This window comes from Camelus dromedarius, chromosome 3, assembly GCF_036321535.1.
Source record: "Camelus dromedarius isolate mCamDro1 chromosome 3, mCamDro1.pat, whole genome shotgun sequence".
Taxonomy (NCBI): domain Eukaryota; kingdom Metazoa; phylum Chordata; class Mammalia; order Artiodactyla; family Camelidae; genus Camelus; species Camelus dromedarius.
In genome coordinates, this window is record NC_087438.1 from 98,312,990 (window position 1) to 98,330,020 (window position 17,031).

A 17,031-nucleotide genomic window follows, 5' to 3' on the forward strand; every position below is an offset into this window, starting at 1 on the left:
AGTGCAACAACCACTTCCGGCTGTACCGGAAGTGCTAAAGCTGGGCGGGAGCAGGAGAGGACCTGAGGTGCCTTTTGGGATTCGGGAGGTGTGGAAGCGCTCTCCTCCTCTATGGTGCTCGGGCTTCGCCTTCACAGCGCGCTGTACCCTTCTTGGGGTCTTGCCTGCCTCCTCCCTAGGTCCTTTGCCTCCTGTCCCGGAAAGTCGGACTCCTGCCTCACGATGCCCCAGCTCGGACTCCTGCATAGGAGGGCCTGGGCTTCGCTGCTTGGCCAGCTCCGGCGGCCTCCCGGTGCTGTGTGCATCCGGGTGGTCCATTCTCATAGCCAGGTGAGCCAGACTGAGATAGCTCTGGTCTGTTGGGGCAGGATCTCCAGGTTTGAAAGCATTGACTCGCGGCCTGTACTCCCGCAGTATTACAGTCGGTTTTTGAGTGCCCACCATGTACCGACACAGAGTTAAGGCCTTTAAGGATGCTTTGTCATTTAATTCTCATAGCAATCGTGAGAGGTTGGGATTACTATTTCCATTTTACATTTGAGGAAACGGAGGTGCAAGCTTAAATGACTTACCTATGGCTACACAGTAAGGGAGATTTTAATATAGGTCCACAACCCCTTATCTGAACCTCAGGGTCAAATATTAAAAAAAATTTTAAGCAAAATATGACTATTCTTACTAAGTGAGATGACTAACGACCATAAGTCGACTGAATTCGCATTACAGTTTACCTCAAAATGAGGTCCGCCCTCCATTTTTTTTTTTTTTTTTTTCAGTTTTCAGAGATTTTGGATTCGTAGAGGAGGGATTGTGGACTTTAACTGCCATCCTTTGGAGGATAGAATCCGCCAAAGTATAGAACTATCACACCCTCTATATTTCTGGAAGGGCATGCAGCCTGCTGGTAATAAACAAAATCACTGATTCTGTTTTACCTTGGGAAAGACAGTATTGTCTTCCTGGTAGATGCTTTTGTGCTATCATGAACAACAGGGCTCAGATCTTTTGTTTTAGTTTGCAGTCACTGCATCCTATTATTACTACTACTGCTACTACTGCTACTTCTTCTTCTTCTTATTTTTGGAGGGGGGGATAATTAGGTTTATTTATTTTTAGAGGAGGTACTGGGGATTGAACCCAGGACCTCCTGCATGCTAAGTGAATACTCTAACACTTTGAGCTATACCCTGTCCCCACTATTATTATTTTTAGTTCACCCAGGAAATCCATTCCTGTTCATTCCACAGAGATGTTCTGTGTTCTTGCGCTGGTTCTCTTCTGTCTTCAAGTTACATTTTCCCTATCTCCAAGCCTAATGACCATTGCTACCTTATTAAAAATTCTTATTTTCACTCTTTGGGTAGGAACTGAGAACTGGAGATCATACTAATCCCTACTTTTAGATGGTTGTTGGTGGTGATTGTGGCAGTGTTGGTTTGCTCTGTGCCTTCATTGTTCTTGGGTGGTTAAATGATTTCATGTATTTAAAGACTCCAAATATGCTGAGGAAGCTTGTATGGTAAATACCTCATCTCATGTGTATTGCATATATATTGTAGATACAGCTGGGTTTTTGCAGGTAGGCTGAGATTGGATTAGATAAAATAGTGTTCAGGCTTCTTGTTGCTCAGGGCCAAAAGTTTTTGCATGATACTCAGAGCCAGAGATACCACAGGTCTCACCAGTATTGAGAGGAGCTATGTCTCACATTTCTTCTGCCAGGTTGCAGAGGCAACGTTAACATCCCAACTGAAACCACATCAAGAGAAATCGAATTTTATTATCAAGACCCCAAAGGTAATGCCCTTTTTCCCACCCTGTCCATTATAGTGCCTTGGAGTTCTGTTCTCTACTCTGCTTCTGTTCCTGACTCCTTTTAATGTTTTTTTTTAAATTTAAACTGAAAGCAACAACAACAGCAACAAACCTCACTATTTTTTTTATTGTCTATTTTATTTTTATTTTATTTTATTGAGTTATAGTCAGTTTACAATGTTGTGTCAATTTCCAGTGTAGAGCACAATTTTTCAGTCATACATGAACATACATATATGCATTATCACATTCTTTTTCACCGTGAGCTACCACAAGATCTTGTATATATTTCCCTGTGTTATACAGTATAAACTTCAAACTTCACTATTCTTAAGGTATTGGGTGGGGCTCAGAGTCCTCTAAACTCAAAAGAGATTTCAACTCCAGACCTTAAATTATAGAAGTGGTTTAACTCTTTGTCTTAAGTGGACTTGCTTTTGTCTTTGTTTTCACTCTGATTCCTTTTGGTTTCTAGGGCACCAGAGATCTTAGTCCCCAGCAGATGGTTGTGAGGGAGAAAATTCTTGATATGGTTGTTAGCTGCTTTAAACGTCATGGAGCAAAGGGGTTGGATACCCCAGCATTTGAGCTAAAGGTAAGAGGAGAAAAAAGAGTGCTGGAACTCCGTTTCCCAAAGGGCTTTTAGCCTATGATCTGAAGTCCTCTTTCTGTTTGACTTCTGCAGGAAATGCTTACTGAGAAGTATGGAGAGGACTCCATGCTCATCTATGATCTGAAGGATCAGGGTGGAGAGCTGTTGTCCTTGCGCTATGACCTTACTGTATCCTTCTGAGTACTGATGCCTGTCTTACATCTTTCCAAACCTAGAGGTCTTTCTCTCACAAAAGGGACAAGAATGATTCTGGAACCCCATGGATTTATTGGCAGCAGCCTTTACTTCCAGTTCCTTCCAGAAAGCATTTCTGCCAGCAGAGCCTGGCCTGAGCACTGTCATTTAAGTTTATAGTGTATCAGAATGCCTTGGGGAAGCTTGCAAAAATACAGATTCTTGACCTTTAGCCCCATATATTCTTAATTCTGTAGCTGGAGTGCAGTTCAGCAATCTGCATTTTAAACAGGTACCTGGGTAATTAAGATGCAGGTGGTCCCAGACCTACACTTTAAGAAACATTGACATAGGAGTTGTAGGTGAATCCAGGTTTTGAAGCTTAACTGTTCTGAGACAGTTGAGAATTGGGAGGGAATGGCCTGGACTTGATGTTCTTGGGTCATTTTTATCTCTGCTTCCCCTGCTTTCTACTGAACTTGAAGTTTTGTTAGGTGGATTTCCTTCATTTGACACTGTTTAGTACGTATTGAGTGCAAAGCCCTGCTTGGCCTTGGAGATAGTGGGAAACCAGACAGAGAAGATCGTTATTCTCATCCTAGTGGATGAGATCCAATTGAGAGAGGCCCAGTCTTCCCTAATGTTCGTACACTGGGCCTAAATTTTGGATCAGTATCCTTCCTCCTTAACCTATTTATATGAGGTCCCTTTTGCTCGTTACCTGGCCATGAATAAAGTGAAGAAGATGAAACGCTACCATGTTGGAAAGGTATGGCGGCGGGAGAGCCCAACCATAGTCCAAGGCCGCTACAGGGAGTTCTGCCAGTGTGTAAGTGACCTGGTGGAGGAAGCATGGTGTGATAGTTCTGTGGGCTATACCCATGGAACTGGTTGCTCAGTGATTTCTTTTTTTCCTGTCTTTTTCTTTGCTGTAGGATTTTGACATTGCTGGTCAATTTGATCCTATGATCCCTGATGCAGAGTGTTTGAAGATCATGTGTGAAATCCTTAGTGGATTGCAGCTGGGGGATTTTCTCATTAAGGTAAGAACAGGGCTGAGGACTGAGGGGAGAAGTCTGGACTTAGCCTGATGCTATCTCAAAACATAGGTGTCCCTAGCCATTCAAACTGTAGCTCTAGGACTCTCTTAGTACAGGTGTGTTGCGTATCATATATATCTATATAGTCATCCTGTGAAATTTCTTTTCTATCCCTTTATGAGTCTGGAGAGTAGGGACTGCCATTATTTTGAGGGAGAGGTCATTGACAAGGCATTTGTGTTACTTCCTTTGAGTTCACAGGTCAATGACCGGCGGATTTTGGATGGGATATTTGCTGTCTGTGGTATTCCTGAAAGCAAATTCCATGCCATCTGCTCCTCGATAGACAAACTAGACAAGGTAACAAAGAACACATGCTTCAGTAGGTCTTATAAGAGTTTCTGCCCTGCTCTCAAATCTATGTACTCTTGGAGGAAAATAAGGAGATGGTGACTAAAAGTGAGCTATTTCTGGGAGGATGGTAAGGAGACATTCTGAAGCAAGATCTAAGTTTTGAGATTATGGTTGGATTTCCTAAGCTGCCTCTGATTTTGCTGGGTATAGTGTTAGCTAGTTGTAACATACATACTGAATGAAAATGAGGTGTCCTTTTCCATTTAGGGAAAAAAGGATCTTGGGGCTAGGCTAATGTTTGGGTGTTTGTGCAGATGTCTTGGAAAGATGTGAGACATGAGATGGTGGCAAAGAAAGGCCTGGCTCCTGAAGTGGCTGATCGAATTGGGGACTATGTTCAATGTCATGGTAAGAATCAGTGTTTTCAGAGGTACATGAAAGAACCAGAGTGAGGGTGATATGTGTATAGCTTCTACCTCTGAAATATCTCCTTTCCATAAATGTGCTAAGTTCCAGAGCCTGATTTGAATTTAAATGCTTTTTTACTTATTGTAACCTGTTTATGTTCTCAGATGGCAAAGACGGAGGCAGAGAAAGGGAATCTGGTCATAGGTGATCAAGATTTCTTCCTTCCTTTCTTTGTTTCTTTTCTTTTCTTCTTTTTTCTTTTGGTAAGAAACTGAGGAGGACTAGCTGGAGCACATTAGGGATAAATATAGATGAAACACATTTGGGTGAATAGCACAGACCTTATTTCTCCCACGTATCTTTCCAGGTGGGGTGTCTTTGGTGGAGCAAATGTTCCAGGATTCAGAACTGTCCCAGAACCAGCATGCCCTAGAGGGCTTGAGAGACCTGAAGCTGCTGTTTGAATACCTGACTTTATTTGGAGTTGCTGAGAAGGTAAGCTGAGTTGCAAGTGACCTCCTGCTGTATCTGGTGCTCTCAGGGTCCTGAGTCTTGTCTGAAACTAACTAGAGCCATATCCCCACAGATCTCCTTTGACCTGAGCCTGGCTCGGGGCCTGGACTACTATACAGGAGTGATCTATGAAGCAGTGCTGCTACAGACCTCAGCTCGGGCTGGGGAGGAGCCCCTGAATGTGGGCAGTGTGGCTGCTGGTGGGCGCTATGATGGGCTGGTGGGCATGTTTGACCCCAAAGGCCACAAGGTGCCGTGTGTGGGGCTCAGCATTGGGGTAGAGCGAATCTTCTCAATTGTGGAGCAGAGGATGAAGGTAGGTCCTAGGTAGGGGTCGAGTGGGGCTGGAGACCTTAAAAACTCTCATGTTTCTAGAGGTACAGTTGGTCTGTTTTTCTGATGATTCTTTTTGTTTTAGTTTTTATTTTTGGAATTACTGGTGCAAAGGAAGTTTTTATTAGTTTTATTTTCTCTCTCTCTCTCTGTTTTATTAGAATGTTGGTGAGAAGATACGGACCACAGAGACTGAAGTGTTTGTAGCCACTCCACAGAAGAACTTTCTCCAAGAACGTTTGAAGCTAATTGCAGAGCTTTGGGATGCTGGGATCAAGGTATGGTGGAGTTAATATCCAAACTGTCTAGGTATATGTGGAATTCAGGCACCAGGCCCATTTCCAACTTATGCCTAGGGTGGAACTTAAGACCTTTCTAATGTTCATTAGAGTATCTTCTTAGAGTGAGAGGGCTAGCTACTTACTTCTTTGGATATGCTTACTCCTGGGGTTTGAGTGGTGTGACCACTTCTAAACCTCCTATTCTTCAACCTTTTCAGGCAGAGCTGATGTATAAGAACAACCCTAAACTACTAACCCAACTGCGCTACTGTGAAAACATGGGCATTCCCCTGATGGTCATTATTGGTGAGCAAGAACTGAAGGAAGGGGTCATCAAACTCCGTTCAGTGGCCAGCAGGGAGGAGGTAAGTTGAGGCAGGCAGAAATAGAAGGGACCAAGTGTTTCTACCTTTCTTAGATTCCTTAAGAAACATGTATATTCTGGCTGAGGAAATATCTCCAGGGTTATAGTGATTGAGCTCCCACCCCAGGCAACAGTTGTAGCCACTGAGTATTGGCTGGGTGGGGAAAAGAACAAATGAAATCTCAATGGGTATTTCAAGACTAATCAACAAAATAGACATACTTCAGGTGTTTGAATCCCTTTAGTCAAAAAGGCATCCATTCTTCAGGTCAGCTTGAAGCCCATAGTACTCTCTACTGGTCACGTAAGTAGTAGAAGAAGATGCAGAGTTAAATGAATCTGGAAAAACAGTGGCTAAGGAACTAGTATCATTCGCTAGTTTGTCACATGAGGGTTCTCTTATGTTTCAGGTGGCCATTAAACGGGAAAATCTTGTGGCTGAAGTTCAGAAGCGACTGTCCGAGTCTTGATCCTTGCCTGAATGCCATCTGCTGCTCTTTGTAAAAAAGGTTTCATCTACCACTGAGTTCTTGATGGACTTTACAACTGCTGGCCAGGATGGGTGACAAGTGCCTCTGCATCCTCCATCCTTCCTGGGCACAGAACTGTAGAAGTCCCTGAGGACTCCTGGGCTAGTGTGAGCAGCTATACTGCATGGGCGCAGATGGCTGGTATGTGAAAGAGACATGCTCTAATTGAAGAGTGGATTTGAAATGCCATTGAATGCTGCCAACAGGTGCTGAGTTGATTGCTGTGAACAAGTCTCTGGGAAAGTCCCCTCAGGTTGAGAGGATTCTGAACTATTGAGATCAGAAGTCAAATACTTAGCCTTCCATTCTGGCTTCTGAACCAGATTTTGGGGAGTTTGTTCACAGTCTGCCCTTGACCTGTCCAGGGAGTTTTTGGGAGACAGTGAGGAGAGGCAATGACTACTTTCTGTTTTGTTTGAGGACAGGGATGCTATTCCAATGGCATAGCAGTGCCCAAATTCATGTGGCATCTTTCTAGCCTATCCACTGTTAATAATAGCAGGGTGAGGCTGTCTGTTTAATAATCTTGAATATTGAACTTAATAGGTGACCTCACAAGATGGAAATCTGACCTTTTGAGATTTTGGAGACCATTACCTGTGCCAGAATCACTGCTCTGACTATTCCATGTCCTGCTGTGGAGGTGGCTGTTCTAGAAGTGGTTGTATAATTTATTAAATAAAATACTAAATGTAGTAGTTTGGGTAATCTGTCATCAAGGGATTGGCTTGCATAGGCCATAGAAAATGTACACTGGAGGATTCTGTGAGCTAGAAGTAACCTCCCTGGTGTGATGCTTCTGTATTTAGTGAAGGGATCAGCCACAGTTCCGCCTCTCCCCAACTTGGAGATACAGTCATGTCACTAAATCAGTATATAGTGAGGCATCTTTTAGAATTCTTCACCCTAGAGCGTTGCTGGAGGCTGGCCTTCCCAAGTTGATCATGTTGATGAAATTGTGCCCTATAGATTGAATGACTGTAATGTTTCTCAGTTGAAGGAAAAGTGAGTTAACCAAAGGGTAATAGCTTCAAGATAAAGAGACAAAATGCAAAAAGCGATTTCTGTAAGTGCGTTGGTAAGGTTGCAGCCATTCCAAACACTTGGGTGCAATGGGGCCATATCTATAGTGCATACAGGGAAATGAAGCATCTAGAGCCCCTAATAACAGCACTTTGGCCTGAAAGGAGGTTTGGAAACTCTTGGCATCTCACGCAAGTTGATTAGACCAGATCAGAAAGCACTGATCTGAACCTTATTTTCCTCTTTTGTGAAATAGAAGAGTTGAGTATATGGTTGTTTTGAAAGCCAGGGTAGAAAAACGCTTGCAGGCGCCCTTACTTCCGTGTTGCTTCATACTCTCTTTGCGCATGCGCCATTTCCTTGGAGCAGAGGCGGGGCCGACGATCCGGTTTTAGGAGCCCTCCAGTCCTTAGCTCGTTTAGAACGCGAGACTCTAAGCTTATTGGAGGCCAGCTTGCTTTACGGCTCAAGGCCGCTTTTTACGGCATTTTCCGGCTTCCCATTCACTTCGCAGTGAAGATGGCGTCCGGCAGCGGGGTAGGTGTTGTGTGTGAGCAGGAGGTTTAGGGTGGGGGGTTGAGGGGGTTTCTCCGCCCTGAATATCCTGCGCCGGACTGAGTCCTGACACCTCCTCGCGGTCTAATGGCCCCGGTTCAAGAGCTGCCCCGTAAGGCCTTGGCACAGGGTCAGTGGAATCGGGGAGGTCTCTGGTTGGGGTCCTGAGGCAACCTCAGCCTCCTGGTGCTGCCCGGAGAGGTTTCCCTCTCCCAGGTCCCCAGGCCGCTTTGGCAGCGAGGACGCGGCTCCTGCCGTTTTTCCAGGGGTCAGACACGATTAGCGACGAATCTTGAGCACCTTTTCCCCACAGACAAAAAACTTGGACTTTCGCCGAAAGTGGGACAAAGATGAGTATGAGAAGCTCGCCGAGAAGAGGCTCACGGAAGAGAGAGAAAAGAAGGATGGTGGGTGTCTGCTCTATCAAGTGCTAAGTGTGTTGTAGAGGATGCAATGGCTGGAGAGTGTGGGTGGGGAGTTGAAATGCGCTGTCCCCCTAACCTGTGTAACCTCTGGCAGAGCATTGCCTCCCTAATCTTCGATTTCTTCAGGTATGAGAGCAAGGAGATGAACTGAAGTAGTTTTGAGGTGCTTTCCAGTTCTGTGGTTCTCTGCTTCCTTGCCCTCCCTTTGCTTGGTTCATTTAGTACTTTCCCCAAGTACGGAGAAGGGAGTGGAATCGTTAGTAGTGACAGAGAAGTCAAGTGGTGTGATTTGCTAATGTGTATTACTGCTATTGAAGAGCTTCTCTTTCCTTCATCAGGGAACATGGGATTATTTCAGTTTCTGCTTAGTTCTGTTTTCTGTGCCTTACATAATGTCAGGGAAACGGTGCTCCTCTCCTAAATAGAGGTTCCACTATACGAAAAGGAATGTCTTATTTTCTTACGTGTTTTCAAATTTGTCTATTCTTCTTCTACTTTACTTCAACACTGCCATGCATACATTAATCCTTTTAGTTTTCATGTAATTTGTACAATAGTGTTCGGCGTGTAACAGATATCTATTTACTAAATGTTGATACCCCTTTAAAAATTTTCCCTAGCTCTCAGAACACTCCTTTCTGTGTTATGCTTGGTGTATCTGTTTGAAAGCATTACTGAGTGGTCTTGCTCTTCTTTTAAAAGGTGGCTTTTTGTGAAAATGTAGAAGTGCTCCTTTCAGTTCAATTAATTCATGATTAAAAGAACATTGCTTTTAGGCTTGTTAGCTTTAAAATGGAGAAAAGATGTAGAGAGTTAAGCATTGCTAATCATTTTTCCTGTGTTGAGATTCTCCCTAGCTGCTTCTAGAAGTGCCCATTGTGTCCCTTGCTTCAGGTTTCAAAAAAGAGATGAAAATAGACCTCTGAATTTTGTGTTTCATGCATTTCTTTTCCTTTCTGATTAAAGAACACTAATAAAGAAGGGACTTCTTTCCCCATTATATTTCAGGAAAACCAGTGCAGCCAGTCAAGCGGGAGCTTCTCCGGCATAGGGACTACAAGGTGGACCTGGAATCCAAACTCGGGAAGACAATTGTCATTACCAAGACCACCCCACAATCTGAGATGGGAGGGTGAGTGGCTTTTTATCTTTCTCTGCAACCAAGACTAAGTCTAATAAACTATCTGTGGGTTTTAGGAAGTGTTGAGCAATGTCCTTGGCCCCAGAATAACAGCCTTGTTTCCTATAATTCCATCTTTTGTCCTCTGAGGTCTCATGTTAGCATAATAATGTCTCTACGAGGGGTCACTCTATAGGTTTCTTCTTTAGCACTATAGCTATTTCTTAATATCTTAAAAAGGATTGTTTGTTCTCCTGCCAGAGGAAGAAATGAAGCAATGGACTACTGAGGCGATTTCTAGGGAAGAAATTAGGTGAAGCTACAGTGGAGCCCATGAGCAGCTGAGAGTGAATAAAGGGGGTTGAGCTTCCAGACTGGTGCAATGGTTGTAGTTTTTATGGATTTCCTGGTTGTGCACATTGTTCTGAGACCAAGACTATAACCTTTAGGAAGAAGGGTCCCCACAAGAACTCTTCATCTTTTTGCCCACAACTACTTTTCTGTCCAGTTAGGTTTTTCAGCAGAAGGATAACACAGATAGCAATGAATGACACTTTTCTGAGCTGCTTAGTAAACCCACTGTTGTCATTCCTCTTTGTGTTAGTTATCTATTGCTATATGAAATAATACATTAACCCAAAATTTAGCAGCATGAAACAACAGATAGCTCATAATATCTGTGGGTAAGGAATCTGGGAAAGGTATGCCTAGGTGGTTCTGGCTCAGGGTCTGTAACAAAGCTGCCATTGAGGTATCAGCTGGGTCTGCATTCCTCTGAGGTATAAGTGAGGCTGGAGGATCTGTTTCCAAGCTCTCTTACGTGGCTTTAGTTTGGAGGCCTCACTTCTGTGCTCCATGGGCCACTTCATAGTGTTATTCACAACAGAGCAAGTGGCTTCCCCAGAGCAAGCAATCCAAATGCACAGACTAAGACAGAGCCACATGTTCTTTTTTTTAGTAACCTAATCTTGAAAGTGACATAACATCGTTTTTAACATATTCTGTTGATCACACAGACTAACCCTGGTACAAATGGGGAAGGGCTATACAGTGTAGGAATACTGGGAGGGTGGGATCATTGTGGGGGCTATGTTGGAAGTTGGCAGTGAGAATTGTCTCTTTCTTCTAAAAAGAACTCTTACCTAAAAATATGAGATTCTTGGTTGAAAAACGATAAAATCCTTACAACCAGATTTGACCCTAGTGCTGTTTCTTTCTGTTTGCTAGATATTACTGCAATGTCTGTGACTGTGTGGTGAAAGACTCTATCAACTTCCTGGATCACATTAATGGAAAGAAACGTAAGGCTTGGAGGTAGTTTGTTACTGGGTCTGAGATTGGGTTTTGGAGGTGTGGTGGGGGAAAGGGTAGTTTCTGTTGGCCTCTTTTTTTAATGTGGGGAATTCTCTAGTTGCTTCAGTACAGGCCATACTTTACTTCATTATTTAATATTCCTGAAGTCCATGAGGTGAGAGTTTGTTCTAGACTCTCACCAAGCCTAATTCATGGTCTTCTCCTGGGCCCACCTGTCCCCACTGGTGTCCATCTGCTCAGTAAGGGCAGTTGAAAGCCATTTATGTCTTGTTACCTGGGGCTGCTGCCATGGGAGTTTTTTTTTAGCCCAAATTATTTTTACTGAGTGTTTTATGAAATTTTTTTTAATGTCTGGAAAAGACTTTTTGAGGGGATTAGGATGTTGTAACGACCTTACCTTCTTAACTTTTGACCCCACCTAGATCAGCGAAACCTAGGCATGTCTATGCGTGTGGAACGTTCCACCTTGGATCAGGTAAAGAAACGCTTTGAAGTCAACAAGAAGAAGATGGAAGAGAAGCAGAAAGATTATGATTTTGAGGAAAGGATGAAGGAGCTCAGAGAAGAGGTATGCTCTACTATCCTTCTCTCTCCACTCCCCAGCTTTGAATTTTATGTTATGAATCATGGGAAGGCTTTTTTCCTCATTCTATTCCCACCCCAAAAGGAGAGTTTTATCTCCTGAATTTCTGTTTATTAAGGGAAACGTTTATTGCCCTTGTTTGAGACTCTCATGATCTGAAGGAAATGGCTCTAAAGCTATCTTTTTTTTCTGGACTCTCTAGGCGATAGATATATATTTTTAAACTATAGGAGCAACTAACTAAGTGCACCTAGTCCCCAGTAGGCCTGTGGAACCAGGCTGACTGGGTCAGAATTCTGTTTCCTCCACTTACTAGCTGTGAATCTTGGGCAAGCTATATAAACTTTCTGTGCCTCCATTTTCCCGTATAGAGACCTTCGTATATAATATACATAAAGCCTTTAGACCAGTTCCTAGCTTGTACTGTATGCCCCAGACTGCTAGTTCTCATTATATGGCTTTGCTTCCATCACCTTAAGAACTAGAGATGAACTGGGATGTTGGATTGAGAAGTGCTCTCCACAGGCTCAAACTTCTCTTTCTTGTCCCTTATAATCTTTACCATGGCTTTTCCTCTGCTCTTGAAATTTTACTTTGTGTTTAATTATTTTCTTCTAAAGATGACAAGTAAGCTACCTGTCTCTTTCAACAACATTTGGCTCAGGATTCTGAACTGATTCTGAGTGATTTCCCCTCTAGGAGGAAAAGGCCAAAGCCTACAAGAAAGAGAAACAGAAGGAGAAGAAAAGGAGGGCTGAGGAGGACTTGACATTTGAGGAGGATGATGAAATGGCAGCTGTGATGGGCTTCTCTGGTTTTGGTTCCACCAAGAAGAGTTACTGAGGCTTTCTATGCCTGGCTTTTTGCTGGGCCTAACTTTGTGTGTGTGGGCATCATTTTTTGGGAGGTACTTGGGAAATCCTTAAGAGTGGCAATGGGGAGGGCTAGAGGGTGGGTGTTTGTGGTTGCCCTCTGCCTTGGGAGAGAGCACAGGATGCAGAGGAATCCTCTGTGGCATATTCCTTCAGCCTCAGTATATCACTGGAGTCACAGGACCTCTGACCATCCAAGTTCCCAATAAAGAAAAACCTCCTCTTCTGAGGCTGCTTTCCTGAAACTCTCCCTGCATCTTTCCCCCTCTCTTCATCTCTTCATTCTCTTATCTGAACACCCTACATTTATCCTGTGTTCTGCCTTTGTTTTAATTTTGACTCTTGTTTAGCCTACAGCAGAAAGGTTCTCTGGGTCCCCACTTTCCAGTTGATAACATATCCTTGACTGACCCCTGCTTTCCCCATTCTCCCCTCACTTCCCACCTCCCCCGCCGTGGTTCTCTGGCCACTGTGCATGCATGTGTACCTCTGCCTGGGTCAGTGGTGTGTGCAGGTGTGTGTGCATGAATCTGTCACATAGAGGGAGCCTGAGCAAGAGCCTCAGAGCATTGCTGCCTTGGAGCCTGGTTATCTCGGCTTCCTCAGAGCATGTAACAGGAAATTAAATGGGATGAGTGTTTGGTGTGGTATTTGTCTGCTGAGTTTTTTAACCTTTGTTCTTCATATGTAGACTGTTCACCTTTTCCTGTTTGTTTCATTTTATTGAGGATTGTTTTTGTCTTCCTTGTAAGCAGGCTCTTGGAAGAACCTGTTTGATGCAAAAAAGAAAAAGGAGAAAACCTCATATGGGAGCCCTTGGGTCTCAGAGGCTGTTCAACATGTATAATAAATGGCATTGACTGGGCCTATTTCATATTTGGTGGGAACATTCCATATTCTTCCCTGTGTATTGTTTTTTCTTTCCCACACTTACTCTTTTGAAATTGTCCCTTCATTTGAGCCCTGTCACTTTTTTTTCTAGGTTCCTTCAACATGAGTTCTATTTTCCTCTGATGGGATCTGTGTCTGGAGGAGTCTGAACAAAACTTTTCCTGTAATTTTAGCCTCCTTTAATCTTTTATTTTTGGAATAGCAGAGCTCAGGGCTGAAAACTTAGTGTTTTCCTTACTATCTGCAGTTAGGCTAGGCACAGGGTTACTGGTTTCTTGATTTTTAGTTTTTGCACTGTTGACATTTTGGACTGGATAATTCTTTGTTGTGGGGGCTCCCTTGTGCATTGCAGGAGGTTTAGAGTATCCCTAGCCTCTGCTTGCTAGATGCTAGCAGCATCTCCTCTCCAAGTTGGGACAACTAAGGATATCAGTGTCTCCCAGAGTGGGGTGGGGCAGAATTCCTCCTCCCAGCCCAACTGAGAGCCTTTGAGAAGCTGCCTTCCCTTTGGTCTAATTTGAGAATTAGATAGCACAGACTGGTTAATAACTAAGCCAAAACAACTTTGATATTCCCTGGGTCAGGTACTGTGCCAGGTCCCAGGGTTGCAGAGGGGGAATAAAAGCCCCTTAAATTAAACAAACAAACAAACAAACAAAAAAACCAAACATGATAGTTACACAACTTTAAGCAGGTGAATTCTGTAACAACTTTAGCTGGTTCTATATCCTGCTAAATAGGCTCTATTTGGGTTAACAAGGCTGCTTCGTACGGCTTGTTGACATTCTGTGCCTCATCTAGTCCCTCATACAACTTTATGTAGCATCTGAATCAGATCACTTGTGGGTCCCCCAAAGTACCATAGTCTGGACTTTTGTGCAAAATTCCCTTGCTGTCAGGCATTCATTTTGTCTAACTTACTTCTAATGCTGAATCTTGCCACTGGAAACTGAATGTATCTTTATCTACTGGCTTAAGGCCTCTCAGAGTTTCTCATACAATATTTGGCCACTGCAGGCAGATTAGTTGGTGCTTTCCTTGGCAGGATTATGTGTTCTACAGGTCCTTGGGTAAGAATCTGCCCTTGTCAACGGGATCCTTTTGTTCTCCTTTTCAAGGCAGGCTGGAGAATATGTCAGTGAGCTGAGTTCCTTCCATGGTTCACTATTCATCAGGCAACTAATTCAACTTTGGCCTCAAGTGATTTCCCTCCCTTTTTGATACCAGCAAAATCTGACTTCTGATCATCTCTACTAAAAAGCAGTTCTGAATTCCAGTTTCTAAATTCTCTTGGGACAGGCAAGTGGTTTGAGTCTCCAGGGGGTCTGTCTAGGTCATGGGTGTTTGGAGGGGCTCAAGTTGGTGACTTAAAAAAGGGAGGGTGGGAAGGAAATGGGATGGAAATTTAGGAGTCCAGAGCAATCCCAGAGAACTCACATCTCTGGAAGTTTTGGTGTTTGTGTTCACTAAAATCCAAGGAAGTTTTGCATTCTAATTGAGAAACATGCCTGTGACCGGTCTACATGAGTGTTCATTCAATGAGTCTGAGGTGCTGAACATGTTCTAGGCCTTGTTAGCAAAGCATCAAGTCCCCAGCTGTCATGGAATTTGCATTCTGTTGGAATTGCTGGTTGAAGTATTTACAGAACAAAAGATCTGTATGGCTTCAGGTGACTCTGTGGTTTCAGGCACCCCCAGGGCCTCTTGCATCTCTCCTATAACTCCAAAAATTTAATTGTGAAGACTAATCCAGCAATTCTACTCATCTAAGTATCCTAAGAACAGACTTGCTTATGTGTACATATGTGTGCAAAGATGTTTACTGCAGCTTTGTTTATAATAGTGAAACATTTAAAATAAAACTGGTCCATTTATACTTGAGTATAATGCAGTCATTACAATATATATGAATTAGATCTACTCAATGTACTGACAGAAGTCTCCAAGACATACTGTTAAGTAAACGAACACAAAAACAATACCCAACAAACCAATCCCCAGTAAGGCCCCCCTCACTCCCAGTCATAGAAAAAAATGTGTATAGTTAAATATATAGATTGAGGAAAAGAACTGGAGGAATACACACTGAAATCGTAATCATTAACTGGAGAAAAGTAGGAATTGTGGGGTGAGAAAGGTTATCTGTTTACAGGATACATAAAAGGAATAGGGTGTTCGCGTGTGGTTTAGAATAATTAAAAAGTATTAACAGAAGTAATACTATATAACACCTGGGAACTGTATAACACCTGGGAGAGGAGCTGTGGGGTTTATGTAGTTTAACCGCAAAGTTCCAAAATAAAGCCTGAAATAACAATTTGCAGCGTGTAAAGATTCCACTCTACTGATTCAAGGCACTGTGAAAGTTGATCAGATCACAGAGTGCTGGACCCTGTGGTTGTCAGGGGAGCGGAGAGGTATGAAGAGGCGACCAGAGCCTTGTGGACCAGGTGACTGCGGCGGCACGGAGGGAGAGAATAAGCCCAGAAGCAACCGCGGAAGAGCTCACTTGCTGGTAGGGGAGACCTGGGTCCTTGACACTGCTGTGTGTCCTCAGATGGGCACTCTTCAAGTGTCTAAATTGGGGGTGGGTGATCAGATAGGGCAGTTCGTTTGGACACTGAGTCAGTCTGGATCCCGTCTATCCTGTTTGGTTTATTGTGACGTATGCCTTTCTCACTAGTCAAGTTAATACAATCCAGAGGGCGTGCTCGGGCTGGCTTTAGCTCAGCGGTTCCTTCGACTGACATGCAATTTAATTACCCTCTTCGGGGGTGGTTCGAGACCCGCGGGCGCTCTCCAGTCCTTTTGCCATTTTGCTTTCCCCAAAAAGCAATCTCTTTTGCTGTCCCAGTTCTTTCCTAGCTTGGAGAGAGCGTTTTTCAGACTCCTCCCCTGACGGGAGCGCCAAAGCAACCAACTTTCCAGCGGGTATTCAGCTCCCTTTCAACCAGGAACTAGGGTTGCTTGGAGAAATAGCTGATGCTAGGACAGGGGAAGGAAATACAGAGATGAACTGGGAGCATCTTGGATTCACCTAGTAGTTCCAGAAAGTAAGGAAGTGCTAAAAAACAAAACAAACAAACAAAAAAACCTAACACAAAAAACTTGCTTTTAAAATTACTTTTGATGTTAATGTTTGTTTTTGTTCCAGTGCTTAACTGTTATACTGGTATCTTTTCTAAGTCCTCAAATAACTTTTCCTTACAGGGGCTGCATTATTTCGTTTGTCAGCTACATTTTAACTCCCTTCTATTATTTATATAACAGTCAATTATTTCATTTCATTTTCCCCTTCCTCTCCCAATTTGAGAGAGGTTACTTTCAAAAAACAACTTGCATATTATTTTCCCATCCTTGTTACCACCTTTATTTTAGTCAGAGATCTACAACTTATTAGTATAGTTAATGCTTTCTGAATTTTCCTGTTAGTTCTATGGTGGATGAAACTCATTCTCTAGTAAATTCCTCAGAAGAGGCTCCAGAGTACAGTATTCTGAATTCTTGCATGCTTATTTAAAAAAATTTTTTTAAATTGAAGTATAGTCGGTTTACAATGTTGTGTTAATTTCTGGTGAGTTTTGCGTATTTAAAACTGATTTTCTATAGCCTTAGTACTTAAAGGAACAGATAGGCTAGATATAAAATCTTGGTTCTCACTTTTTTCCTGTGGGTATTTAAAAACTTCATTGCAGAATATAGTATGTATATGCATGACTGGGACATTGTGCTGTATGCCAGAAATTGACACATTGTAACTGACTGTACTAAAAAAAAAATTCATTGCTGCTTTCCTTTGTGTGTTGTTGTGAAACCTGATACC

General features: G+C 43.1%; 2 protein-coding genes across 5 annotated transcripts; both read left to right on the forward strand.

Annotated features, from left to right (window-relative positions):
- Positions 1 to 26: 26 nt before the first annotated feature.
- HARS2 (histidyl-tRNA synthetase 2, mitochondrial) lies at positions 27 to 8,411 on the forward strand. Of its 4 annotated transcripts, XR_004135893.1 has the most exons (14): positions 27 to 330; positions 1,723 to 1,797; positions 2,291 to 2,410; positions 2,501 to 2,596; positions 3,306 to 3,431; positions 3,538 to 3,645; positions 3,904 to 4,002; positions 4,311 to 4,404; positions 4,772 to 4,899; positions 4,991 to 5,233; positions 5,412 to 5,528; positions 5,750 to 5,896; positions 6,306 to 6,566; positions 8,317 to 8,411. XR_004135893.1 is itself a non-coding variant. In XM_010990706.2 (13 exons), the coding sequence occupies exons 1-13, from the start codon at positions 112 to 114 to the stop codon at positions 6,363 to 6,365; spliced, it is 1,632 nt and encodes a 543-aa protein (XP_010989008.1). In that variant the 5' UTR covers positions 27 to 111; the 3' UTR covers positions 6,366 to 7,120. The 4 variants fall into 4 exon arrangements, 3 of the variants coding, with proteins under 3 accessions (XP_010989008.1, XP_010989009.1, XP_064340432.1); XM_010990706.2 differs by lacking the exon at positions 8,317 to 8,411 and having other exon boundaries at positions 6,306 to 7,120; XM_010990707.2 differs by lacking the exon at positions 8,317 to 8,411 and having other exon boundaries at positions 3,306 to 3,371; positions 6,306 to 7,120.
- On the forward strand, positions 7,828 to 13,191 carry ZMAT2 (zinc finger matrin-type 2). Its single transcript, XM_010990709.3, has 6 exons — positions 7,828 to 7,985; positions 8,317 to 8,410; positions 9,437 to 9,560; positions 10,776 to 10,849; positions 11,285 to 11,430; positions 12,145 to 13,191. Exons 1-6 carry the CDS (start codon positions 7,968 to 7,970, stop codon positions 12,286 to 12,288), a joined length of 600 nt encoding a protein of 199 aa, XP_010989011.1. The 5' UTR covers positions 7,828 to 7,967; the 3' UTR covers positions 12,289 to 13,191.
- The last annotated feature ends 3,840 nt before the right edge of the window (positions 13,192 to 17,031 follow it).

What these genes read in the sequence shown, in the direction of transcription:
- ZMAT2 (XM_010990709.3), top strand. An exon ending in TCACATTAATGGAAAGAAAC is followed by an intron (nt 10,850 to 11,284) that starts GTAAGGCTTGGA and finishes GACCCCACCTAG; the next exon opens with ATCAGCGAAACCTAGGCATG. An exon ending in TGAAGGAGCTCAGAGAAGAG is followed by an intron (nt 11,431 to 12,144) that starts GTATGCTCTACT and finishes TTTCCCCTCTAG; the next exon opens with GAGGAAAAGGCCAAAGCCTA.
- HARS2 (XM_010990706.2), top strand. Translation starts at nt 112, where the DNA reads ATGGTGCTCGGGCTTCGCCTTCACAGCGCGCTGTACCCTTCTTGGGGT. An exon ending in TGGGGGATTTTCTCATTAAG is followed by an intron (nt 3,646 to 3,903) that starts GTAAGAACAGGG and finishes TTGAGTTCACAG; the next exon opens with GTCAATGACCGGCGGATTTT. An exon ending in GGACTATGTTCAATGTCATG is followed by an intron (nt 4,405 to 4,771) that starts GTAAGAATCAGT and finishes GTATCTTTCCAG; the next exon opens with GTGGGGTGTCTTTGGTGGAG.